Source organism: Mixophyes fleayi, chromosome 4 (assembly GCF_038048845.1).
Source record: "Mixophyes fleayi isolate aMixFle1 chromosome 4, aMixFle1.hap1, whole genome shotgun sequence".
Classification (NCBI taxonomy): Eukaryota; Metazoa; Chordata; class Amphibia; order Anura; family Limnodynastidae; genus Mixophyes; species Mixophyes fleayi.
The window spans coordinates 94,862,007-94,889,490 of NC_134405.1; the positions used below are offsets into that span (position 1 = coordinate 94,862,007).

The 27,484-nt window shown below is 38.7% G+C and overlaps 1 protein-coding gene across 1 annotated transcript; it reads right to left on the minus strand.

Annotated features, from left to right (window-relative positions):
* On the minus strand, window positions 1-27,484 carry HAPLN3 (hyaluronan and proteoglycan link protein 3). Its single transcript, XM_075207763.1, has 5 exons — window positions 27,276-27,484; window positions 20,808-20,961; window positions 8,960-9,331; window positions 4,599-4,901; window positions 1-1,135 (listed from the first exon to the last, which is right to left on the minus strand). The coding sequence occupies exons 2-5, from the start codon at window positions 20,926-20,928 to the stop codon at window positions 852-854; spliced, it is 1,080 nt and encodes a 359-aa protein (XP_075063864.1). The 5' UTR covers window positions 20,929-20,961; window positions 27,276-27,484; the 3' UTR covers window positions 1-851.

Here is a 27,484-nt window from a genome sequence, read left to right on the forward strand (position 1 = left end):
TCATCTATTAACTATTAAGGTTTATTAATGATACACTCCCTCAAATGTGGAAATGAGTAGGATAACATTAATACGTATCAGTTCACCCTTATATTTTTAATGCCTGCACAAAAATACACTAATCAGCACTAGATATGTCTGTATTTCCAGGATTTATTCTATATTATTCTTCATAAAAGTATTAAATGTCGGAATATTTTTAAATAAATTTACAGCAATCCGAATGACAGTTCAAATCTTGTGTGGTCTGCCTAGCAATTGCTCAGCAGTCATGATTTCCTCAGGTTTCACAATGCTCCCTCTGCTGGTGGATTATATTACTGCAGTAACAAACTACAGTTCTCCACAGAACACTACTGTGCATTTTATATAGCTCACTGCAGCTTACAGCAGTCAGTGATTCTTCTGTGCCGCAATATTAGAGCCATCATAAATATATGAGTCAACAGACAATGATGCACATTGATGCTTCAAGCTCTGCTGTATGTACGTCTGCGATATTTTTAGCCTTATGTACTGACCCTTTGAGAACAGCTGAGCTTTTACACTCATGGTGTGTATTACTCTCACCTTATTTTAAACAGTATCAAAGATATCAGTTTGGTAAATTATAGTCTTAAATTTGACACAAATACAATATATGGACAATATGGCATCACCGGTTTAGTTAATAGTAGCCTTGTGGCTTATATTTGCTATTATTTTCTGTTACAGTCCTTTGTGGCGAGACACATTTGTCTAGCAGAGATTCCCCATCCTTTGTCCACACGACTACCTTTGTTCTGAGGGAACAGGAGAATATTCTGAACAAAGTAAATGTTCACAGTGTCCTGGTGGGGGCAGTATACTATTTAACTCATCGTATAGCAATAGACTCCAAATTGTGTGTGTTTTACTGGGAACCCAAAGCTCCTTACACCAGGCTCCGGCGGTCCACAGTTGGGACGCGGGAAAGCAATTGGATATCTGACGCTGCCATCGTCTAGCCATCCGGCATCACAGCGGTCCAAGTCTAGGAATTTCCATGCAGCATAGAGCTGACCGACCTTGGCAATTTGAGCACCATCCTGTAGGCAGGCGTCTCTGGCCTCTGCAAAGGTCAGCTTGTCAGGGTGCTCGAGGTAGTATACTTTACCTGTGGGGCAAGAAATGAAACAAGTTAAGCAATGCACACAATAAACAATTTCTCAGTGTCAGTATAGTAGCTGCATTTACCCTAATTATAAAGAGTATTTTATTTTGCTATAATGTATATATAAATCATGCACACAGAAGATTATTTCTAAGCATTTATTAATATTAGTTGGTGTTTGTCATAGTTCTCACTCTAAGAAAAGATGCAAATAAAGAGCATCTGGGCTGTTGTCGGAAAGTATTTGAAGGATGGATTTGAGTTATGAGGAATTGGGTCCAACTAAATCCAGTTTCGAGACTCTTCTTTATAAGTGTGAAATATTTAGCAAAATATATAATGGGAAAACTGCACCCCCCCACTCTAATATACCATACTTGCCAACATGGGCAAGATGATTCCCGGGAGGTCTCGAAGAATTGCGTCATTAGCCCCACCCCCAAAATGGATATCACTATTCCGGACCAATAAAAACAGGGGGCAGGGCCACGATGTGTGTTAATGACGTCACTAAGCACCGCTCCCTCCGTTTAGTTTACACAGCCTGCCAGGATCAGGGAGAATTGCCTGCTCTCCCAGGAGTCCAGGAGGACTCACAGAAATTCGGGAGACTTCCGGAATGTCCGGGAGAGTAGGCAACTCTGTAATATACAAGTTGGATGAATAAATATATTTTATATAGGGGTTTAACAGAAACTTCACATCAACTGCTCTGTGCTGATGGAAGACCATCTATCTCTCGGTCTGTAGCTTCCTGCATGCCCCCTTTCCCCTCATCATGTCATTGCCTCTGTCACATGCAGACCTGCCCTCACAGACATGATCAGGTCACTGCCTATCAAAAATACTCCTCTAAGGGAAATACTATGTGGACATCCCAGACAAGCGGGAAATGAAGATTGAATACCGTATGTATTAACGAAATAAGGACATTACAAGTCACAGGGACCTTACAAAAGTAGATGTTGCAGGCCTAGTGCCTATATACAAGACGCAGAAATCCCAAATTACTGATAATACCCTCTTAAGTTTAGAGCCGCTGGTACATTAGTCGTTGCAATACACAAATTTTCAAATGCCACGGGACACTTTCAAATTCATTCATATTACACAAGTGACATAGCTGCCAACCAGGTATGAGGTATCCTTTTCATGTTCAGCAAGACGAGATCTTGTTTTCAATATATGGTTTTTGTTAATTTCTCTAGAAATATGCAAATTCTGTAAACCAGATGTAACCACAGAGCTAAACATAATAAAATATAAACATAGATGTGACTAGATCACTTATAAATAACTTCTGGTATAAATTTATTTAAAGGAAATAGCGCAGGGCGCTTATTTATATAATTATAATATATATAATTGCACATGCATTTATTTTTGATATTGTGTATATTTTGGTAAGGGAAATCTTTCATTTCTGAGACCAGGGGGAGAAAATTCGTTTTTTTCTGTTTTAACCTTTCTAGAGGAATTGCCTTATTTCTGGTGTATATATCTGTTACAATAAGCCTTTGCTTAGAAAGCCTTTTGTATATCTTGGTGTAAGGAAATGTCTTGTTTGGGGTTTACAACTTTTCTTGGCGAATTCTTTTCCCTGGAGGAAATGTGTATTCTGCAACTGTTAGAACAAAGGACGCATGCTAATCTCATGCTAATTAGACCTTTTGATATGTGAGGGTCATAGGAAGATGTAATTAGACTTGCTGTCAGATGTCCACTGTGTCCAAATTAAGATGCAGGATATCACAGCAAGGTTTTCAGATATCACAGATAAGCATAAATTTGCTAGCTTTGAAATGCATGCAAATCTATGTTTTGATAAACAGGTTACATCCTGATTCTAAAAATAGCCTGTAAGGCTGTGTCGAAAATAGTATAAAAAGGGAGCCTTGTAAACTGAAATGTACCATTCTGATGTTCCATCTGACCACTGATGCCTTTAATCAGTGGAACTGTCCTTGTCAGGCCACATGAGCGAAATAAACATCACTCTTTGCTTCAAGACCCTGCTTGACATCTTCTTCAATATTGCTGTAATCATGTCACCTGCAGATTATACCCTAAATCTAATCCGTTTTCCAGCTGTTTCTGAGGTTTGGACCCAGGTCTCCAGTACCACCGCTCTGCCGCTACCCAGCAGCTTTAGCCAGTGTGATAGGCCAGGGGGGATCCATCCACAGCACCCTGATCCATTGTAAGCGGTCAGGGGTACCAGCCCAAGTGTACACTAGCAGCAACAATTACCCAGAAGAAACGTGGTTCTGTGTGCCATAAAGGGGTCCAGTGGTGGTAGCAGGCTCCTCCAACTTGCAGCAGTAGGGGCATATTCAGAATAACGAAAGGGGACAGTGGCAAACTAAACCCAGCCGGTTCCCAGCAACAACAGACAGGGTGGCATAGGCGGTCCATCCTGTCACAATAGAACTCTAGAATTGAATTAAATATCATGATCAGACAAGGTTTCATAACAGTATATAATACTATTATGTCTATAAACCATTCTAAATTGGCTTCTTTGTTTTACTTAAATATTTTGATTGAAATTTCAGGAAACTGAACACTATGGATTGGACCCATAGAGCCGCTATATTAATAGCTGATGATATATGTCACAGTTTAATAAACTGACTTATTATGTTAAGTGAACTAATCATTAAAATGTTCTTTCTACACTTACTAATGAGAGCCAATTACAGCTAAATGGTTACAATATAAAAGAAAGCACTCACTGACAACACCATATTCAACGTTTGCAAATTCTTTCAAAGTTTCAGATTTTTTTAATTCCATTGGGTATTAAACAATACATCTCATTTTCCTTCCACTGCTCTCTTCTTGAGACAGGTGAGGGCGCTGTTGTTTGTGGACAGTTATGTTTTTGTGACCTATATCCAGGCCCCTTTCTAGTAATTGGGTGTAGGTGTCTCCTCTGAGGAGGGTAACATTACCTGAAGAGAGCTGCTGAATCATGCCATTGAGTCGGGACCCAGGAGTGTAGCTTAGACTATTTGGGACTGTAACTGTCTATGCAATTTAATTGGGCAGAACAATAACTAGAAAAGTGAATGTGGCACCTTATCGGGAAGGAGCCATAGCCATCCAATCCGGTGCCACATTCATTTCCTCATACTCATCCTGATTGATTAAATTGAGTGGATGGCTCTAATCCTAAATGCTGAAAGCTGCAGCTCACACAAGATTACAGTGTACAACCCCTTTAATATTAACTTCACGCAACAGCATTTATATATATGTACAAATGCAAATAAATAGAAAAAAACAAGCAAATACCAAGGCAAGTTTTGGTCCCATGATACACGGACCTTAGGCACAAGACATTGAAAGCAAAATGACCACCAGTTTCCATAAATGTACTTCATAGTGACCTATTCTATTAAGGGAAGATAATCAGATATACACAATATAAAACTCCTGGATAGCTTTGGCTCCTGAACCTCACCTTTCAGTGCAGAAGAAAAGCAGAAAACATCATATCTGTGCAAGTATTTGTGACGTTCTCCATAGTTCCTAACGCCAGGTGCCATCTCCTTCCCACCGCAGGGTTCTCTGGGTAAAGTAATGGGGTATTGGACAGTACCATCCATTAACCAACCAGCATTGCACCAATCCAGACCCTCTTCCCAGGCTTTAAACAGCTGCTCAAACGAAGCCATCATGGAGTCTTGATTCTCACAAGCTTTCTTTGCATTGTGGAAATTGAGCTGGTATCTTCCATGATGAAGCTGATATGGATAGACAACACCTGCACACAGGAGCACTGCATTACTATTTCATTCAATAATAATATAGGCAAAGCACTACAATGTAAACAGAAATCATATTCTGGCAAGGATTAGCATAACCAGCAGTGAGCTCCTAAGCAGCCAAATGTAAAGCTGGGTACACACTACGAGGTTTTCGTCCAATAATCGCCTCAATCAGCCGACATACGACCGCTCGTTCAAAAGTCGGGTCATTGTGTGCAGTGACACGATGGTCGAAAGTCTGCCCAAAATGACAATTGTCGCCTCATTTGGTTGGTCGTACCGTTTAATATTTTCGTTCCAATCTCATTTCCGCTGTGTAGTGTGTATAAACTTCCGACCAATCCACAACAGTGAGTACGAAATTACAGTCATTGCTCACGACAACATGGCTGTAAAAAGTCGCTAAAGGGACCTCCACTCTTCCCTTTATCGTCCTAAACAAGGCTAGTGTGTATGCAGTCCATGGACCGAGCGATCGGACCATCGATCGCATGTTAAATTGCTCGGCATAAAAAGTTGGTTGAAATTTCTGTAGTGTGTACCCAGCTTAAGACAGCACAGCCACATGCAATTGGTTTGTTGTTGTTACAGGTACAAAACTGTCCTCACTGCTGCATCATCATGCTGACGTCAGCAGATCTGAATTGTGCTGTGCCAAATAAAAAGTGGACTTATCTTTTAAAAGTCTTGCAGTTTAAAAAAAACATCTTGTAAACTCTAATGCTCATTGAGGATAATTCTAAATAAGATGTAACACTCTGTGAAAATGTTAACAACACAAATGGGGCTTCTTTAAGATCAAAAAGCAATGTGCGTAAATATGATATAGCCCAACCAATCGGATGTCAGCTTTGTTTACTCTCACGGTTTACAACATTTCCTACACAGCGCTTGCAAAATTAGCTGTAGTTTGGTGTGTTGCTATGAGTTAGAACAAATTGCACAACGAACCAGTAAATGAGCCCCAAAATTTTCACATCACCAGGTGCGGTGACTCTGCCGTAACAGACATACAATAATGAAGGCATTCCTTAGTAAACGTAAAGTGGATTTACTCTGCTCCAATGTAGAATGGTTATCCAGAGCACTGGAGCACACCAACATGGTGCAGAAATGTTATTATTCTGAATATTGAATATCAATAAAGAATGATGCCGGTGTGTGCCAGTGTATATATACCTTATTTAAACTATATACATACGCCATAATGTTTGTGGGAACATCACAGAGAGAGCTTTGTAAATGGGTTGAGATGTGCAGAAGGTACAACCAGTTTGTGTCCCATATTATATTATTATATATTATAGTCCATTATAGTGCAGCCCCCTCAGATTTGAGGATAAACAATACATTCTTGCACAGGAGTAGCATCAGGCAGAAAAATGTGATATCTGTAGCAATTTAGAATCTCTTGTTCCATCACAGTAACAATTTATTCTATTTACATTATAATGAGGGTAATATTGAATGTATAAATGGTCTGTGCTATATTGTGCTAGCAGAGAAGACATTTACCTTAGTAGAAGGCTATTATTAGAAATTGCACATTGTTTTTTTGTTTTCCGCTCCTCACAGTCCTACAGAAAAAGAAATTTTAAAGCTTTTCCAGGCAGAACCCCATTGTGCTTCTGTATGTTTAGTCTACATGTCTGTAACCTTGGTCCTATATACTAATACATTTACGTTTAAACGGATAATATTCTCGCTTTTGCCTCAATGCATATACTTTCAAATATTTTGTAAACAGTGACATCTAGTGGCTGCTTTTAGGAAAACTACAAATAAAGGGTTTACTAAAATCAAATGATGAAGGTTATACACCGATCAGCCACAATATTAAAACCACCTGCTATCATTGTGTATGTCCTCCACGTGCCACCAAAACAGCTCTGACCCACAAGGTGGGGACTCCACAAGACCTCTGAAGGTGTCCTGTGGTATCTGGCACCAAGACATTAGCAACAGATCCTTTAAGTCTTGTAAGTTGCGAGGTGGGACCTCCATGGCTCAGATCTGTTTTTCCGCACATCCCACAGATGTTCGATCAGATGGAGATCTAGGAGTTTGGAGGCCAAGTCAACACCTTGAACTCTTTGTCATGTTCCTCAAACCATTCCTGAACAATTTTTGCAGTGTGGCAGGACGCATGAAAGAGGTCACTGCCATCAGTGCTGTTGCCATGTAGGCATGTACTTGGTGTGCAACAATGTTTAGCTGGTGGTAGGTGTCAAAGTGACATCCACATGAATGCCAGGACCTAAGGTTTTCCAGCAGAACATTACATAGGGCATCACACTGCCTCCTCCGGCTTACCTTCTTCCCATAATACATCTTGGAGCCATCCACATGATATAAAAGAAAACGTGATTCATCAGGCAAACCTTCTTCCATTACTCCATTATCCAGTTCTGGTCCTTACATGTCAATTGTAGGTGTTATTGAAGTTGGACAGGGGTTAGCATGGGCACTCTAACCGGTCTGAAGCTACACAGCCCCATACACAGCAAGCTGCAATGCACTGTGTGTTCTGACACATTTCTATTATAAAAAGTGGTTTCAGGCCCGCTCCAGATTAGGACTCACCTCTTCTAATATCTATAACAATTCATAACCATGTTACAGTATTTCTTTGATACTTTGTGAATGATCATTGTCCCTGAACTACACTATTCATAAGTGTAGGACAACAACAGAAAATAAAAAGAAGTGAAAATAGGAATAAAATAATTTAAGAGACATAATTTGGATTAATGTCCAGTCTTTAGTGATTGGGAAATTCGAATATACATCACAACAGTGAAATACTTCGAATTTCCAAACATCAAATACCTGCTCCACCTAAGGGTCTGACAATTTTATTAGTTCCCATTTTCTGTCATTATCACTTTTTTTCTTATTTTTAATATATATTTCACATTTATGTACAAAACTTCAAAAAGAACAACTCGACGCTGTATCACTAAAGTCTTAATGAAACTGATTGGTATTGGTATGAGTCTGCTGCCACACAGCTGATGTGAACCTGTGAGTTCTAAAAGCAATTAAGTAATAAAAAAATCAGCGCTGAGACAGCAGGCAATACCAATAATAATAAATAATACCAATAATAATAAAGTTGAATTTATATTACGAGATTTTTTTTACTTCAAATCTTTGGAGCGAATGTGTTATTATCAGTGCACTGATATTCAGATTGTCATATTATATGTATATTTATATGTTGTTTAATAAATGTGTGTTTATTTTTCATCACATGGATTCATTCACATTTATGTAACCTGGTTAAGTAACTATTTGGGTAAAAAAAAAATAATAGTAAATAATAAAATTATTTTTAATTGTAATTAAATACATGTAATAATTAATGGACCGAAGTGACTTCTCCTTCAACTCTGGTCTTGATGTAAACCTTTCTATCATAGCCAGCATTAACTTTTTCAGCAATTTGTGCTACAGTAGCTCTACTGTGAGATTGGATGAGCCTTGGGCGGTTCACCTATTTTGGACCACTTGTGGTTGGTACTAACCAATACATACCGGGAACACCCCACAAGACCTGCTGTTTTGGAGATGCTCTGACCCGGTTGTCTAGCCATCAGAATTTGGCTCTTGTCAAAGTCGCTCAGATCCTTACACTTGCCCACTTTTCCTGTTTCAACAACACGAGAACCTCAAGAACTGACTGTTCACTTGCTGCCCAATATATCACACCCCTTACCAGGTGCCATTATAACAAGATAAGCAATGTTACTCACTTCACTTGTCAGTGGTTTTAATGTTGTGGCTGTGGAGGAAGACTAGTGTAGTGAACACACAGCAGACAGAGAACAGACTAAATCACACTTTGTATAACTAAGCACTCATGGTTTCAGTTATATTCCAATCATTTGCACTTTTTTTTTCATTCTACCCTTATTAAACAGACTTTTAAGCATTTAGGTATTTCTGGCAGTAAATTGCTGAGGTGTACTGTAAGTCAATAGCTTCTACTCCAGCTCAGCTACAGAACATCTTATGCAGAGAATCATTACACAGAGGGGCTTTCATTACTTACCTCTTAGTTCCAAGTCCACTATGCTACTTTCATCTTCAAGCCCATCAATGATTTCACACTTGTACTTTCCATAATCCTCCAGACGTAAGTCGGTAATGACAAGGGACACCTCATTTGGGGCATTTTGGTGCAAGTGAACTCGACCTTTGTATTCTCCAAAACTACGGTGCCTTAAACCAATAGCCACTAGCACATCCCTCTCCCTGGTGTTATCTTTGTGTAGTTTGGACCACTTGACACGAAATCTTCTTGGTGACTGTAACTTTGGCTCATAGTGGAATGAGCACGGTAGAGTGATGTTACCACCACGGTAGCCGAAAAGGGAGTCCTCTGGTGTAGTAACAAGAAGCTTCACACCGTTAAACTGAATCACTGAAATACAAAGACCTTGTATAATTAAAATTATAACTGTAACTTTCTATGATTACTATACACCAATGTTCTATGATTACTATACCCCAATGTTCTATGATTACTATACCACTATGATCTATTATTACTATACCACAATGTTCTATGATTACTATACCCCAATGTTCTATGATTACTATACCATAATGTTCTATAATTACTATACCACAATGTTCTATCATTACTATACCCCAATGTTCTATGATTACTATACCACAATGTTCTATGGTTACTATACCACCATGTTCTATGATTACTATACCAAAATGTTCTATGATTACTGTACACCAATGTTCTATGATTACTATACCACAATGTTCTATGATTACTGTACACCAATGTTCTATGATTACTATACCACAATGTTCTATAATTACTATACCACAATGTTCTATCATTACTATACCCCAATGTTCTATGATTACTATATCACAATGTTCTATGATTACTAAACCACAATGTTCTATGATTACTATACCACAATGTTCTATGATTACTATACCACAATGTTCTATGATTACTATACCACAATGTTCTATGATTACTATACCACAATGTTCTATGATTACTGTACACCAATGTCCTATGATTACTATACCCCAATGGTCCATGTATCTAATGATATGTTGCAATGCTTGCAGATTTATTACAAAGAAAAAAATGAACTTTTTAATCAATATTTGAATACTCTTTATACACAAATACTAAATGTGATAATGGGGCAAAATAATTTCACTGAATAAGTTTAGTAACATGATTAGATGGGCCCCATCTTATAAGCAAACGGAAGCATTTGACATTTGGTTACCAATTAAACATGCTTTAATTAAACATATAAATAAAATCAGTTAATAATGTAAAATTTATACTGCTATTATTAGAATTTGTGGCACAAAATGTACCACTTAATCTGAGAAGACAGATGAAATGCCTTCCTTTATCTGTACCACTCAGGCTGTTGTACTGTTACAGCAGTTTTGAATGTAACCACTAGATGGAGCCAATTTATAATTTTACATACACAAGCCCATCGGTAATTCACTGCATGTACTGTATTTCATGTGTCTGTATCAGTGTATATTGCATGCTCTGTGCAACTTATACAGTTATAGATCTCTTTGGCGAATTCTAATTGTCCTTTCTAAAACCAACATATACACTGATTACCATTTAAATAAAAATGTTGAGCCATTAATCACTTTAAATTGCAAGTATTATGTCTAGCAACAGAAAGATAGGAAATAAATTACATTAATCTAAAGATGACTTTGCTGGTGAAGTTACTATAGAGAACTTCAAATACATGTGTCAGCGTTTAAAACTTTCTACTAAATGTGATGCACAAAAGATGGCTTCAATATCCTATATCTGATATTAAAGGGTCTATTTTTACTATTCATTAGTGGTAACAATCATGTACTGCTGCAAATCGCAGTTAAACACAATGTAGTACTGCTGCTATTTACTGTGCCGTGGCTGCTCTGAGAGCCAGATGAAGACTACCCTATTCAACTAAGTATTGTTACTGTTCACCAGCAGCCTATCCTTGTCAGCGAATGCGCATGTGTGGCTCATGTCCGCACATGCGCATAGTGATCTGACCTGTACAGGGACCAAGAGCAGCCTTTCCAGCTTCACCAGACACTGTAGGAACAGGTAAGCTAACTCCATCTTCCTCCATCCTCCTCCATCCCCATAGAGTTCAATGGGGACTGCAGTAACCAACCAGAAGTAGGTCAATGCAGGAGAAATCTTTTATTTCTACTACCTTAACCCCTTGATATATTGTGCAGATTGGTGACTTGACCATTCTCCAAAGATAAAGACTGTTTCTGGGTTATGGCTGATCACTCTTATGTAAATAGACCCCTATGTACCTTTGAGCCTCATGGGTGAAAATGACCATATAAAATAAAGTAATTTCTGTATGATTGAATCTTCTTTGTGCACTAAGCACTTTCTGGCCACCCTGTGTACAAGCTTCTCCTACTCAGAAACCTGGACAGGAAAGGGGAAGTGGAGCTAGGCACAGCAGAGTCTGGCAGTGGGGTCTGGATCCCTTCCAGGCTCGTTACCACATCATTCTCCAGACAGCGCACATATCATGTGGCAGTATCGGGATTCAGCATTGCAGCTTGCTGTGCCCATCTGATCTCAGTGCACTCAGGTCGTCTTTTCAACCCCACCACTCCCTGCACTACCAAGGCAGTCGGTGCAGAGAAGAGTCCTGGCTGGAAAATAAAGTGGAACAAAGAGGTGAATATCTAAGTTAAATAAATAATTCATGTGACTATTTGGCCTACCCCCCTCTCCCCATACCTCTATACACACTTAAGCTACATGTAAGTGTCCCTCTACCTTAGGTACACTTTTTTAAAAAAAACGTGGATGATTTACACTAGAACAGTGCATTGCACCTGCGTTTCAACCCCGCACAGACGTAAAAATAGAATTACTTTCCAGTGCACTTGCCCAGCTGGTTATGTCCACCACATCTTGTGCGCTGCAGATCCCCTGTGTGTAAGGTGAATACATGCACAGCCAACTAAAAGCACTGACAAAAGTTCCACTTGGATTTTTTCTGGTATCTTTCCATTAATTGCCGCCTTTGACTCTCAGGAAAGTAAAAGGACAATGGAACAACTTAATTTCAACCGTCAAATTTCTGGAGTTTGTAATATTAAATAAATTGGATTATTTGCACAATATACTGCAGGTCAATGAAAATAGTGATTAGCGGTAACTCTAAATGGACATTATATCATCATCATCATCATTTATTTATATAGCGCCACTAATTCCGCAGCGCTGTACAGAGAACTCATTCACATCAGTCCCTGCCCCATTGGAGCTTACAGTCTAAATTCCTTAATATAGACACACTCACACAAAGACAGACAGACAGAGAGGGAGACACTAGGGTCAATTTTTGATTGCAGCCAATTAACCTACCAGTATGTTTTTGGAGTGTGGGAGGAAACCGGAGCACCCGGAGGAAACCCACGCAAACACAGGGAGAACATACAAACTCCACACAGATAAGGCCATGGTTGGGAATCGAACTCATGACCCCAGTGCTGTGAGGCAGACGTGCTAACCACTAGGCCACTGTGCTGGAATAATTTGACGTTATCACATTTGCTCAGTCTCCAACTCTTGTAGCTCATTTAAATATCTTAGGTGCATGCACAAAAGCTTTGTTATGGGTTTAGCCCTATGACACATCTATCATTTTGCATATTGAACATCCCGATTCCATCACCCAATGCAAACCTGTATACCTTGGCAGACCTTGACTTAGAGGCATTAATGCAGACGGCTGAAGTCAAAACAGGGAAACAACCTTTTCTCTATAACACTCTGTTGTTAATGAGTCCTTGTCAATGGTGCCCACAATACCCAAGCCCAGCCCACAGGAAAGCTCACCAGTTGTATTTATTATAAAGTTACGTGACCCTTATAAAATAGTACATTTCTGTTGAATATAGCTATACTGGTGTTGGAATAATCAAACATGTTAAGCATTTTAACTAAGTTGCTATAGAAAAAAATGGTTAGAGCACTGTGCATTAGTCTGAGTAGTCAAAGGAGTTTTGCCAGTGAAACCGTATGATGAATTTAATTGTGTTTGACTGTCATAGATCAGCTTCACAACCTTTCTCTTAACCATTTTTATAGAAAATTAGTTTCTATGTGTTCAATGTATAAAATAGAACAGGCTGCGTTCCAAAAACAACAACACTGGCAAACGATAATAGTATCCCCAGTAACCGTGAGGTTACAGAAACCAGTGGGTTCCATTTGTAGACCGATTTTCATCCTTTTTACTATCATTACAATGCACAAATCTGACACCAATGGGTATGACGCCTTAGGTCATGGTACCAATGTCATGAAACATCATTGCCCCCACTGTTTGCTAATATGATCACATGAAACTCCTCGGGGCCCGGGAGCCCAGAGTGGCATCACATGGCCCCTGCCCTATGCCAAATGTGTCCCCCTGGTTTTTAACCCTATAGCTTTTATTGCTTTTACATGCACATCGATGAAATCTATTTACCATTACAGAAGGCCCAGAATAATAAAAATTCCACATTGAAGTAGGATTTGGGATTTCGCTGTCTGACCATGAATGTCACCAATAGTTTGCTCAGTAAATTTGCTGACAGCCATTAGAAATACGACAATCCATTAGCAACAGAAACTAAAAAACATGCACCATCAGTGGTTTGGGTTTGAGGATATTTGACTCTATCTTCAATATTGTGCCGAGATTGATTTTTCAGACATTTTCATATTAGGAATCATTTATGACCAGAGCACCGAAAAGTTGCCATCCTCATTTATAATCATTGCACATGGTCTTTATTTTGTTTGTCATATTTGTAAACTTTGAGTTATTTAGTGCATCAGACCTTCACAAAAACTTATGAAAACCAACCCCCCCCCCCCCCCGAACATCGCTAATCCGAGTACCAAGCCGAGCTGACTCTGTACTTTCCCGCTTCCACAGATCTAAATGGGGCAAAACATCATTGTTGCGTCATTGGATCTTGCGGGTTTTGGATTCCATAAGTACCTCCCTCCCCAGGAGATCCAGCGCCATTGCTCACACGAAAACAGGGGTAGCAGTGTTTTTGTCACTCTGCATTCTCCAGTGACATTTCTCAGTGCCATTGCTCACACAGAAATAGGAGGGGTAACAGTGTTCTTGTCACTCTCCAGTCTCCAATGCCATTGCTCACACAGAAATAGGGGTAGCAGTGTTCTTGCCACTTGACAAAAATTTACTGGAAATTACTCAAAAATAATGTTATTGAGGTTAATAATAATGTAGAAACAAAAAAAGAGCCTTTTAGCATTTTTTAACAATGTTTAGCAGTGTTTAAAAAAATACAGATATAAAACCAAAACACATGAGGACAGTTTTACCAAAACCAAAACACAAACTTAATACAGATCCAAAACCAAAACCAAAACACGGGGGGTCAGTGAGCATCCCTAGTTGCAAGCAAGGAATCGGCTGTACAATTGACGTATTGTGCAGTCGAGGCTTATAAACTTTGAAAAATCTTTCTGTCTGACACAGTCCAAGGGGCATATTCAATTGTCCGCGGAATTGCCGAAAATCCCGCGGACTGCGCACGATTACCGATATTACGGTAATCGTGCGCGGAAAAAACGTTAATACAGTAATTTACTCGCTGGATTTCAGGGAGCTGCGAGCTGAAATCCAGCGAGAGATTACCGTATTAACGGTAATATTTTTTGAGCGCTCAAACTTTGGGACAATTGAATATGCCCCCAAGTGTGCAAAAAAGCACATGTGTGAGAGAGCCTGATATTCAAATGATTTGGAAAAGAAAATGATGGGACAAAGCAAAAGACATTCCTTTCAAGCATGAGGGTCCTTCTTATAAATGCTGGAATTTCTGTGCTATTTGCATGTTCATGGTCAAACATTTCAACTTAAATGTAGCTGTGCACACAAAACAAGCATTAGATTAATAATTTCTTACTTATACATTTACATGTATATATATATTTATTACATATGTTAGATAGCTGACACTTGATTTATAGACTTCCCCTCAATTTTCACCTTGGATGAGTATTAGGAATCCGAGGGTCAACAAACAGTAGATCATCTGTATAACGTGCTAAGAAGTGAGTTTGCACTTAGTACACAAGACATATTTTAAGCAGTGCACACAAAGACATTGAGCATCTGGCAAATTTATGTCTACTTTAGGCAACATGACGCAAATGGGAATATTTATGAAAAGTGGAAGTAAAAAGATGATGTTGCCTATAACAACCAACCTTTATAAATAAAAATTAAAATACTGCACTAGAAAAAGATTGTTAAATAGGGGAGAGAGAGAAAAGGGGAGAGGAAAAGGAAGAGGGGAGAGGAAGAGGGAGAGACTTTACTTTTTAGATTGCCTAAAATGGTTTGTTGACACGTTTATGTTTGACCATAATCTGGCCACTAGGGACACTCTTTCTTGGAACATAATCCTAGCATGCAGTAAAACAGATTTCACTCATAATTATCATCTTCATCCTGTATTTATAAAGTGCCACCATGCTAGGCAGAGCTGAGCATTCAAACTAATTACATACAAGGACATAAAACAAGGTAAAGATGGCCCAGCTCAAACTATCTTATGGTCATGACAATAATTACAAATATACAGAAAAATAATCCTGCATATTATCCTATGCTTTTTCACCGGAGATGGGGCTTCTGTTTTTTAAACTCTTTTTCACTGGTTAACACAGGTGATAGTACTTCCAAAGCTGGATCGTGTCCCCCACTGTGGATACGATTTGCTGGCTTTCTCATATGTAACATGGATCACAATGGTATATGTACAGCAGCAATCCTTCTTCTGCCATCGCCATGCGTGAGCCAGCTAGTCAGGTCATACATGCGTTTTCCCTGGACCCTGGCCCTGCGAAGCAGTGACTTTACTATTAACACTCCCGGCCAGTATAGACGAGTGTCACTCAGCTGCCATGGCAATATTTTATTAGTAAATTATTAGATCACTGTAGTGAGCGCCAATAAAAAAAATCATCCCTATCACCAATTTTTAATAAACAGACTCCCAGATAAACGTAGTCAAACAAGTATACTCACATTATTAGTAACATTATATATATATATATATATATATATATATATATATATAAATTATTAGTGTCCATACTTCATGTTATGTAAACTCTAAGGGCTAGATTTACTAAGCTGCGGGTTTGAAAAGGTGGGGATGTTGTCTATAGCAACCAATCAGATTCTAGCTGTCATTTTGTAGAATGTACAAAATAAATGAAAGCTAGAATCTGATTGGTTGCTAAAGGCAACATCCCCATTTTTCAAACCCACAGCTTAGTAAATCTAGCTCTAAGTCTACATTTTTATGTAGTTTTTATGTAGTACATTTACTATATGTTTAAACTATTATTGTTTCCAATGCACCCTCCTCCAAGCTACCTCATTCCATTTTCAAATGACAGATCCAGAGAGGTCGCTTACTGTGCCTCATAACAGCTTCTTGCTGGTTGTTATAGACAACTAGCTCCCTCAGTATATAATAGATACATATATGTCCTCCCTCCCTTCACTGTACTTCCCCACTCATAGGCAAACCGAAGGGGGGTTACCTAGTGCCTGGAAACCCCCCCCCCCCTCCAAGCCTGGGGCACTGTATAATTGATCTTGCCTCCACTTCACATGGCTCTGCTTGAGAAGAGAGAGCTGCATGCACCGAACAGTAGTGCACGCAGCATTGCCCATGTATATTATGGGGATAGGGAGAGTTGGAGAGCAGCCAAGCACTGTCTAAAATTATAGCCCAGCCCCCACGCTTGCTGGTCACACCCACTGGCGGCGTGGTGTGGAAACCCCCTCTGCAAATCCTGCGTTTGCCCCTGCCACTCCTGCCACATGATAAGACATAGGGGGAGATTCCATTAGCCACGAAGTGTCTCCAGAACGTCCGCGAGACTCCTCACAGCAGAGGTTTGACAGGGATCTCTGCCCACATTTCCTCGCACCCTGTAGAGATGGAAGGAAAAATGAGCGGAGATTTCTACCATAATTGCCGGTAATGTGCGTGGCGCGATGTCCTTGCGCCACAACGCCGGTAATTGAATTTTCCCCATAATGTCGGTGAATTCAACCAGCCAGAACAAATAAAACTCAGTTCACGTAACTACTGTAAAAGTGATCACTCTGCTTCTTCAAAGCACCAGTATCAACTAATTTAACTACCCACATGTATATCCAAATTGGACAGTGAACCTGACACTCAATGTTTTCAGATCGGTCCATTTGTATCCAGTTTAATAGACTGTAGTGTAGTTCAAAGGGTCTCATGAAAGTCATTCTGCTGGGTAGAAGAAAAAACACTACCCTCATGGTCATCAAAGGTTATTTGAAATTATATTTATAACTATGTTATAGTTTATGTATATTGGCCCTTGGTGCTCCACAGCTCAACATATATCACAATTCAGTTTAAATTAATTAATTTCATTTATTTTCATTATATAAACAGTAGTTCTGTCCAGAACATGTTATTCTGTTTGTCATAAAACATGATCTGTATTACTTCAGATGTAGCTTCATCTCCCCTTAATATGTCTTAAGTAAGTCAGTTCCGGTCAGCTTTATAGATGATTAGGTAATAATTCCTAATAGTCCAAAGATGTTCCAATAATATATATTACATATATATATCACTGTTGAGTATTGTTGCCGACTTATATCGGATAGTAATAGCTATGAATGTATATGTTGCTGCGGATGCTGCCTCTGTTCTTTTCTTAATTGCCCCTCTACCTCCCCATAATACTGGAGGGTGCAAATAGCAGGTGATCGAAAATTCTCTGCAATATCCGGAGTTGTTCAGATGGGGCCGCTAATGCGCAGTTTGTTTGATCGATTCCAATTGCTATACATTCCCGGCCAGTGACGGAATAAACAGTAAACACCGGCAGCTTGTTGCAGTGCCGATAAAGTATTGGATCCAAATGTGGGTAATATAATTATTTCCAGCACATTTCACCTAGTCAAATAGGCTTCTTCAGGGAAAAAAATTCTCAAGTGTGGAACTCCCGATGACATACAAGTTTAAATCCCCTTCCATCGATTTTTATTGGTTCCTGCCTCAAAATGGGAGGTAACCTCAGGGCATTTCATTCATTGGCTAAACCAGGAGTCAATCAGTCATGTGCTTTTGACATTGAAGTACAATACAGCAAAAAGCTTTGTGTTATAGAACAAATCATCTGATCATATTAATAAGACATACAGAGATATGCAATAGATAAAACTGATATGTCTAATGTTAATTTCTTCTATATACTAGTGAGTTAAAAATTCTTATTCAATTTGCAAGAAAAGTTCCAAAATCAAAGTCTGAATTGAGGCCATAAGGTATTAGGGTTCCCAAATTAAAAATCCACCTTGCCTCTTCCTTGGAGATTTTAGCAAAAATATTCCCACCTCTCCAATCATGTTTTACTTTTTTTAATTCCTAGAACCTTCAGTAATGATGGATCACCATTATGGCTCAGTGCACAATGTTCTGAAAGGCTATGTTTCTCGAATTTATTTGTAATATTTCTGCGGTGTTCTGCTAATCTGATTTTTAGACTCCTTGATGTCCTTCCTACTTATTGTTTCTTCCATGGACACTGCAGGAGATATACCACTCCTGTAGTTTCACAGGTTACCTTTTCTCTTATTTTAAATTCTCTCTCATTTTTGTTTTAATGTAAACCCAGTTACAGGTTTGGTAGTCTGAACATTGGTTGTTCTGCATGCGTAACATTTGTTACAGAAATAAAAGCCCCCCACATTATTGTTCAACCAAGTATTGACGGGCATCTGTTCTCACATTGGTTTGGCACTTTGAACTAAAGAGGTTTTTATATTCCTTGATCTTCTAAATGTAATTTTGGGTTGTGTAGATATGATCCCTGTAAGTTTCACATCCTTCTGGATGGGCCAGTATTTTGACACAATATTACTGATTTCTTTAAATGTGTGTACTGTATTGTGTGATAAATCTCACATTTTCATCTTTCTTTATCTTGTCTTCCCGTTTTTGTTTGGTTGTAAGGAGCTGTTCCCTATCCACTTCCCTGGCCTCTCTTATGGCTTCGTCTATCATCAGCGGATCATACCCCTTCTCTATGAACTTCTTTCTTAAGTTATCTGCCTGTATTTCAAAGTATGTGATGTTGGAGCAATTTCGTTGTATCCTTTTAAATTGACCTTTTGGTATACCTTTAAGCCATCGTGGCTCATGATTGCTAGTAGCTAGTATATAGTTGCTCACATCCACCTCCTTCATAAATGTCTTTGTACTTACTCTGTTGTTCTCAATAAGGATCTCTATATCAAGAAATTCCAACTTCTCTTTACTTATCCGCGGCAACGTATACATTCATAGCTATTACTATCCAATATAAGTCGGCAACAATACTCAACAGTGAGGCTTTGTTGAGTAAGCCCAGTATTTCGTTTTTCTGAAGATTCCAGGACATCTATAATCAGCCCAGAAGGGCAAAGAAGGGGAGATAATAGAAAAAGCCCAATAGGGAAGTGATACACGACATTGATCTACAAAATGAGTAAGTCAAACTCATATAGAACATGTGTAAGAATCGATGGTCATACTAGTAATATATAATACAAGTTAACCCGTGCATGATACTCATGCATTCTAGTCAAATAAAGCTACTTAAGGTGTTAAAAAGGTTTTTGTCATGCATTTGGGGCTAGGCCAGGCCTCCTCAAGGGAAGAGCGTTACTTCCCGACGCAAGCGCCCTTTTTTAACGTGGTTTTGTCCACATGTCACCACCTCATCATTTTTCTCCATCACCTCATCCTTCATCTTTATTGCCACATCTATCCAGATGTCTATCCAGACACAGGGATCTCTCTCAGCGGTCCTGAGTATTACACTCCTCTCGCTCTGTCACCCCCGGCAACCACAAACCACTCCCCACTGTCACCCCCGGCAACCACCAACCACTCCCAACTGTCACTTCTCCTTCAAGAAATATATATATATATTTTTAAAATCTTTATAAACACTTTTAACAATTAACAAATTAAATTAACAAATTAAAAACATATTAGTATACCAAATTTCAGCCCTTTCTGAGTTTTTTTTCCACACACACACACACACTAAGAATTTAGTAGGTCAGTGTATAACTCCGCCCAGCAGGTGGCGCTGCAGCTTGGTTTTGTTTTTTTTCCACACACACACACAGACTAACACACGCCACTAGGCTTATATATATAAGATTGGAACATCTTTGGACTATTAGTGAAATTTATATCAAATTAGGAATTATTACCTAATCATCTATAAAGCTGACCGCAACTGACTTACTTAAGACATATTAAGGGGAGATGTAGCTACATCTGAAGTAATACAGATCATGTTTTATAACAAACAGAATAACATGTTCTGGCCAGAACTACTGTTTTTATAATGAAAATAAATGGAATTAATTAATTTAAACTGAATTGTGATATATGTTGAGCTGTGGAGCGCCAAGGGGCAATATACATAACTTATACTTGAGATAGGGATACTATCTTATCCCCATAGGCAGCACCATTTATATATATTAATATAGGATCAATAAGGACAGCGCTGTTTTCTTTTTCTATTCTATAACTATGTTGTAGCTTACCTGCTTAATTTCATAGTTTCAGCATTACCTGTCAGATTTATAATAGAGTGCAAACAAATCACCAGCAACTCACTTCTATATAAATATAGATCTACTCTGAAAACAAGATCTGTACTTTCAAGCCCCCTGTTGGTTACAAGAATAGCTCTTTTTCAGTGCAACAGAAGATGATTACAAGCAACATGGCTTTTCTCCTGATATTCCTACCTTCTCCGTTCCCATTGGCAGAGTTGTTATTCAGGATGTGATCATAGTAGAACCCGTTATAGAAAGGGAGGCAGTGACATGTGCCGACCAGAAGGAGGACCACAGCTATTCCCGTCTGCATTGTGTGCCAGTGGGGCTTCACTCCAAATGAACTCTGCAAAACAACAAGAGACAGGGAGTGAGAATTTGCACATATTCTGCATGTGTGTATCATTATCTCAGATTATCCTACAACGTGTCCTTTCTTGTGCTACTCACGATGCTTCCTCTTCTTTCATTACTTCTCGTGCATAGTTTAAAAGACTATCATAGAGGTACTTCTCACCCGTACGATTAGGTGCTGCCGACTAGCAAACTTTCAACCAGTTTCCTATCCTTCAAGTGATTACTGAAGTCATATTTACCAAGACACCTATCCTAAATTGTACTAATTACACAGAGAATGCCATTTCCCACATGTTAACCAAAAAGCATAATTAATTAGCCCAGGCTCTGGAATGTCGTTGTTACTTGGGTCCTACCTCAACCATGTCAGTAAAGCAATGAAGAGAGAGTAATAAACTGCTCCCTAGAGACAATATGCAAGTAAGCAACTCCTATATAGTAGAAGTGAAATCAGTGATGTGGCATTTACATGGCTTCCCCAGGGCCTGATTATCCAATTTGAGGGGGGACGCAAGATTTTTGGGGGGGTTCAAAATTGTGACAGGGAATTGTATAAACTGAGATTAATTTTAAAATATAAGAGAACAGTTCTTCTCCAGGGTAAAAATTAAAACATCATCATCACCATTTATTTATATAGCGCCAATAATTCCGCAGCGCTGTACAGAAAACTCACTCACATCAGTCCCTGCCCCATTGGGGCTTACAGTCTAAATTCCCTAACACACAGACACAAACAGACACAGAGAAAGACAGACACGGGTCAATTTGTTAGCTGCCAATTAACCTACCAGTATGTTTTTGGAGTGTGAGAGGAAACCGGAGCACCCGGAGGAAACCCACGTAAACATGGGAAGAACATACACCCTCCACACAGATAAGGCCATGGTCAGGAATTGAACTCATGACCCCAGTGCTGTGAGGCAGAAGTGAGACCATAAAAAAAAAATGTTGCAAGGTTTTAATCGTATTCCCTTGGTAAAGGCTGAAGACAATGAGTATTCTTTGGGCAGGATAAGTGAGTAGGAGGGACAAGGATGGTGACAGGCGCAGGCAGGACAACCCCTCTCGCATCTTCACCCTCAGTAGCGCTCGCTTGTTCTGTTCTGCTCTGTTCTGCTGCACAGTTCTCATTTTAATGAAGATTAAATGAGTGACAAAGATTGCCGTCAACCTTTTAAAAAGACAAGTGAAGCTGATTTTCAAAAATTTGCAAATGTAAACATTGGTAGGAGGTGAAAGAAGCCATTTTAAATTAAGGATAGGAGTTTGTTTTTTACCTGCCACGTATTTGTCTGGCGTGGAAGGTGAAGGGGGCGCTACGAGCGTATTAGCCTATTGCGTCCGGAACCCTTAATCAGGCCCTTGGCTGCCCCTCGTTACATCCTCTGGATATTTATAGCCTGAGACAGCCAGTGCGAAAACAGAATCCTACCTACAGGAACATTTTTTTTCCCCTTATTGAGGCTCATCAGAGCTGGATGGGTGATTTCTTTTCAGCATGTATATTACTATAGAGACAGACTCAGTAAAACAATAAACAAGGTTTAAGGTGAAAGATTTTACTATTCCCTCGGGACAATGTCCAAACAAGCCACTCCTATTCAATCAATGCTTTATGCACTGGCTATTCAGAGCTTTAATTGCATCAATGAGCAGACATAATACCGCCTACAGCCATCACCAGTTCTCCTCAGTAGGTAACAGGGCTTTTCTGTCAAACAATGTTTTTAATACCTCGTATTTATTGCATTGACTATATATTTCAATTGAATATACATGGCTTATGTTGCTTTACAGTGGAAATTCAATGGAGCAGAGCCCTGTCCAGAATGTTTGGCACTCTGTATTTACATATATGTGGTGACCTATGTACAAAACATTAACCTTGTGGAAATAAACAAGTCATGTAGTCACCTAATAGTAAAATTAGTTTAAAATATTGTGATTCCTAAAAAGAGAAGAACATAATATCTAATAATAAGTAGTGACTTATATGCAAAAAGATAATTGATTGCTCTCCAGCAAATAGTACTAAGTGACCAGAAATAGCTGCTTAGTTGGTCCAAGCTGTTGAAATAATACAAACTCCACTTTATGAATTCAAAGACCCAGCTTCATGTCTGGAAGCAAATTCCCAACTGATGCTAGGATACATTGTACATAAAAGAACAAGCCCAGTGGCTATGACTTTATTTACATTCCTTAAAGATTAGATCATTAAAGGACTCCCCAAAGAATCAAGGCAAATAAATGTGCTGGCTACTAATCTTGACAACCTATTAATTTCCAGAGCCTCCTGTAAAACACAATAATTAAAATGAAGCAACTAGTGCTATTGTTTATTGAGAACACCTGGTCTCTTCACTTGTCTGTCAAATGAAGACCAACAGTTGATTTACTATGGGTTCCCAGTAAATAAAATATGTTATATATGTACATAAAGACCCTGGCACAACATTGCATTGATTAGCATTGCAGCCACGTTGGGACGCTGGGTTTGACCCTGTTTAAGGGTGATAGCTGTGTCAAATTTGTATGTTCTCTCTCTGTTCTTGCGGATTTCCTCAGACTGTGTGTGTCTAGGTAGTTATCTCTATTAGAGAATCCTCCGATGTGCTTGAATACATACATAGCTATTGAAAATGTTGCCACTATATACAAAAAAAAAGGATTCTCAATAAATCCAACTGCTGACAGAAACAACAGCGTAACTCAAAGGGTAACCACCAAACTAAGTGTGCCCTAAATTGAGAGTGCCCAAATTTTGGGTATATTGGTAAGATACTTTTTTTAGGGCCAAGAATAATAGCCCAATGACACTTGAGGTCCCAGGTGAAAAAATGCATGCACAATACTGCCCAAAATATTAACCTAGCAGCAGTACTAAATGTAGAATTGTGTGGCTGAGTAAAATAGTAAATTATATTATTAAAGGTACTTTAACTGTTAAAGGACAAAAACTGACATAATTTAGCTGGTAAGAAATAGTAGGTACTATGTAAGAATATTTCCGATGTGAAAGGTGTTATATTAGACTGACAATTACAATAACCACTGAAAATCCTTACGCACAATGCACGTTGTAGTCCTCAAGGGTGATAGCTGGCCTATAATTGTTATATCCTTGCTTCACCTCAGACGGTCAATCTAAATTCCTCAGCTGCTAGTGATACACCTGTGTTTAAACATGAACATCCTGTTAATAGCCCTCCAGGACCCCTGTCTTAACACATACTCAGCCGAGTTCAACTAAGTTAACTGCTATGAAATCATTTCTACTAATTTTCCCTAAAAAATCATATTTTTTTCTTTTTTACTAGAGAAGGTCATAACCTGGAAGGGTGTCCCGCCCTTTCTCCAGCATGTTCTCATCTTGTATATAGCATTCCTGACAAGAAGCAGACGGCAATCAAATCCTCCAAGGAGCCATTTACAGGCGAAGAGAGTACATCTGTTCCAATGCTCTGACACTGATTTATGAGTACACAACACTCTGCCCCATTAACTTTAAGATCCCAACTTAGCAGTGGTTCCACTGGACAGACAAAGCACATTGAAAATTAATCTGACAACATGGAAAAACGTTGTCACAAAGTCCAGTGTATGTGCAGAAAATTAGCACTAATGCCTGCAATGACAGTAAGTCGGATATTGAAGATATAATAGACAATGAAGACAGTTGGCTGCGATCCCAACACACCCCAGGGTCTACTGAAGACTAAGAGAACTTGTTAAAATGAAATGAAGCATCTACATGCCCCTACCATACATGGGCTCAACTAGATGATGTGTCTGGCATGGATTTGTCCAATTAATATTACACCTGGGGTTTAAGACTTGTCTTTGCTTTAAAACTAGACACCTTCCTAATAAACATGACATAATAAGTGCTGAAACTCATAACAATGAATCCAATATTTACTTTAATCAATTTAGTGCAGTTTACACTAATGAAAGCCAATATCTGACTGTGGAGTATAGAGTGTTTGCGCTACTGGCACGTTGCTATTCATTAAGAGCAGTTAAGCTGTAGAGTTGTTCTATTAACTTGTCTGTGCACAGACGTAACAACTGACAGAAAGTCCATTTCTAGTAAATGTAAGGAAAATACCATAAGGCTACAGCAATCTAACCATCACTATCGGAAATGAAGGGAGCCAAAAATGAGTAGTATAATCATATACCCTTCCACCCACACGTTTACTAATGATCTATGCAGAAACCACAACAGCTGTATAAATGAAAGAGCAGGTTTATCTTCTCTACCTTCAGGGTAACCTGTAGCTGCTCTTTTAATCTTTAACAGTCTGCATATTATGGTTTATTATACACATCTTAGCAAACAAATGTTTGCACCATTAAACACCACATCATAATCCCATAACAGTATATTGTCAGATGAACCGATCAGGGACACCTATATAAAATGTATCTTGCACAAATATACTGACTACATATACACTGTGGTACGTAACTCTAATACTGCAATCCACACCTACATCCAGCTTTAGAATGCATCCTTATAGGGCAGCTTCCAAAGGCGACATTAGTACATGTTAGTCTTGCATGCAAACCTTTCTCACCATCCCCTGGTAAGCGCTGCATAATAAGTAAGGCTGGACAATCTATAATGGCACGTTGACCTATGCACACAAAGAGGAAATGAAGCAAGATAAAGCAGGGCAATGTATAACCAGCACAACAGAGCTATTTCTGTGGAATTTTAAGTGGGGTGACTGACACATCAAGGTCAGAGATTCCTCCCCTATAATTACCCATCATTCCAGCATAGCCTGCAACAAGGATATGGAATTCTGTCATGTGTATCCTATTATCACTTGCATGATGTGCCCAAAACCAGGGATCTATATAATATCACGTAAAGCTGCAATGCACATTTCTTGCTATCTGGATATTAAGCTGGAACATTTAACCCTTCCCAGTCTGATATCTTGGTAGTTCTTTGATGTTATAGCTCCCATAAGATACAGCCCATTCTTTTTATATGAGACATGTTCATTTTGCAGACAAATACTTGTATGTTAATATTTGTAAAATGTAGAAAACATTTAAAATATTCACAATAATTTCAGTACCTCGCCACTCTATAAGCAATGCATGCTAAACAATCAGAGCTGAAAACAATTGTTGGTTGCTGCTTTTGCCATTACCCTGTTAGAATATTTTAATGACCAAAATTGTGCATCCTGGATTTACAGATTACTCTTTACTTTTCATTAACAATTTCTTGGAGTTGATTTGAGAATTTAGGTGCCAATTGCAGCCATTTGACATATTTTATTATGCCATCTCTTTTCAGAGGACATAACTTTTGACAAGTCACTAGTTGACTCCTTTTCACAATGTAATAAAACTTTGCTTCTGCTTTTCCCACTTACTCTCTAAGTGCAATCACCTTGGCCGAACTAGTAATATTAGTCAAATCCAAATAAATCATTCCAGGTTACCAAAGTTAGAAAATAAGTGGCAAAAGCAGACCCAGAATATTATTAATATTATTGAAGACTAGCCAAGTTGGCACCCGTGCTGTATATTTACAGAATTAGTATTGTTGAGATTCATATACTACGAGACAGGCACACCAGCAGAGGGTGACATATTCAAAGTCGTTCCATCTATTGGACAACCAAACTGACATCTGTTCGGAATAGTATGTGAAATTAACTAAGGAAACAATTCAGAATGTGAAAGTGGAGAGAGGGAAATGAGATTTAATAATGGCAGAAAGTGGATGCAATCCCAATTAATAGAAGGAACAGCAATAACAATACAGTAATCTCACTTCTCAAAATCTGCCTGCTAAGTGACAATACTCCTATGTTCTCCATATAAAGCATTAAGGGGGAAAAAATCTTTTATGCATAGAAAACATCTGAATAAACACTCCTGCCTTTAAAACAAAATCAAATAACATGAATACAACATGCGCATCAAATTAGCACAATAAAAGATTTTTTAAAATGCTGTAAAATTAACATTTATATTACCATAACAAATGGATCTATTGGAATGCACACACAAGAAAAGATGCAATTGTAGCTTAATAAACCTTTCCTGAATAAATAAATGTTCACTTCTATTTCTATTATTAGTAGTATTATTATTATGTCATTTTTTGAAAGCTGTGTTATTTTGACCAGTCTATGGATGCTCCAGAAGTATCCAAAATACACAGCCATGGACCATAGAAAAATGCATCTAGATATCATACAGAGAGAGATGGGTCATTTAGAGAAGTCAAGTGATGAAAATCCCATCAGGGGTGAATCATATACTTACAGTTATGGAAACCTGCTCTGGAAAATCCTTTAAATTTCCTGGGCACCTTCTTCTTATGACTGAGTCTGCAGCTCTGTAGTAAAATTGTTTGGACTCCAGTCTTAATGACTGCTCATTGGCAGAGGGGAAGCACAGGACGTAATAACAGTAAGCCAAGCCCCAAGTCAGCCTTAGGATACAGCCCCTTAAAGTCACACAGAGTATACCTC

Coding starts and splice junctions, on each gene's coding strand:
- HAPLN3 (XM_075207763.1), bottom strand. CDS start 20,928: ATGCAGACGGGAATAGCTGTGGTCCTCCTTCTGGTCGGCACATGTCAC. Junction 9,332..20,807: donor TGCCAATGGGAACGGAGAAG/GTAGGAATATCA, acceptor TTTGTATTTCAG/TGATTCAGTTTAACGGTGTG. Junction 1,136..4,598: donor CTTTTCTTCTGCACTGAAAG/GTGAGGTTCAGG, acceptor CTTGCCCCACAG/GTAAAGTATACTACCTCGAG.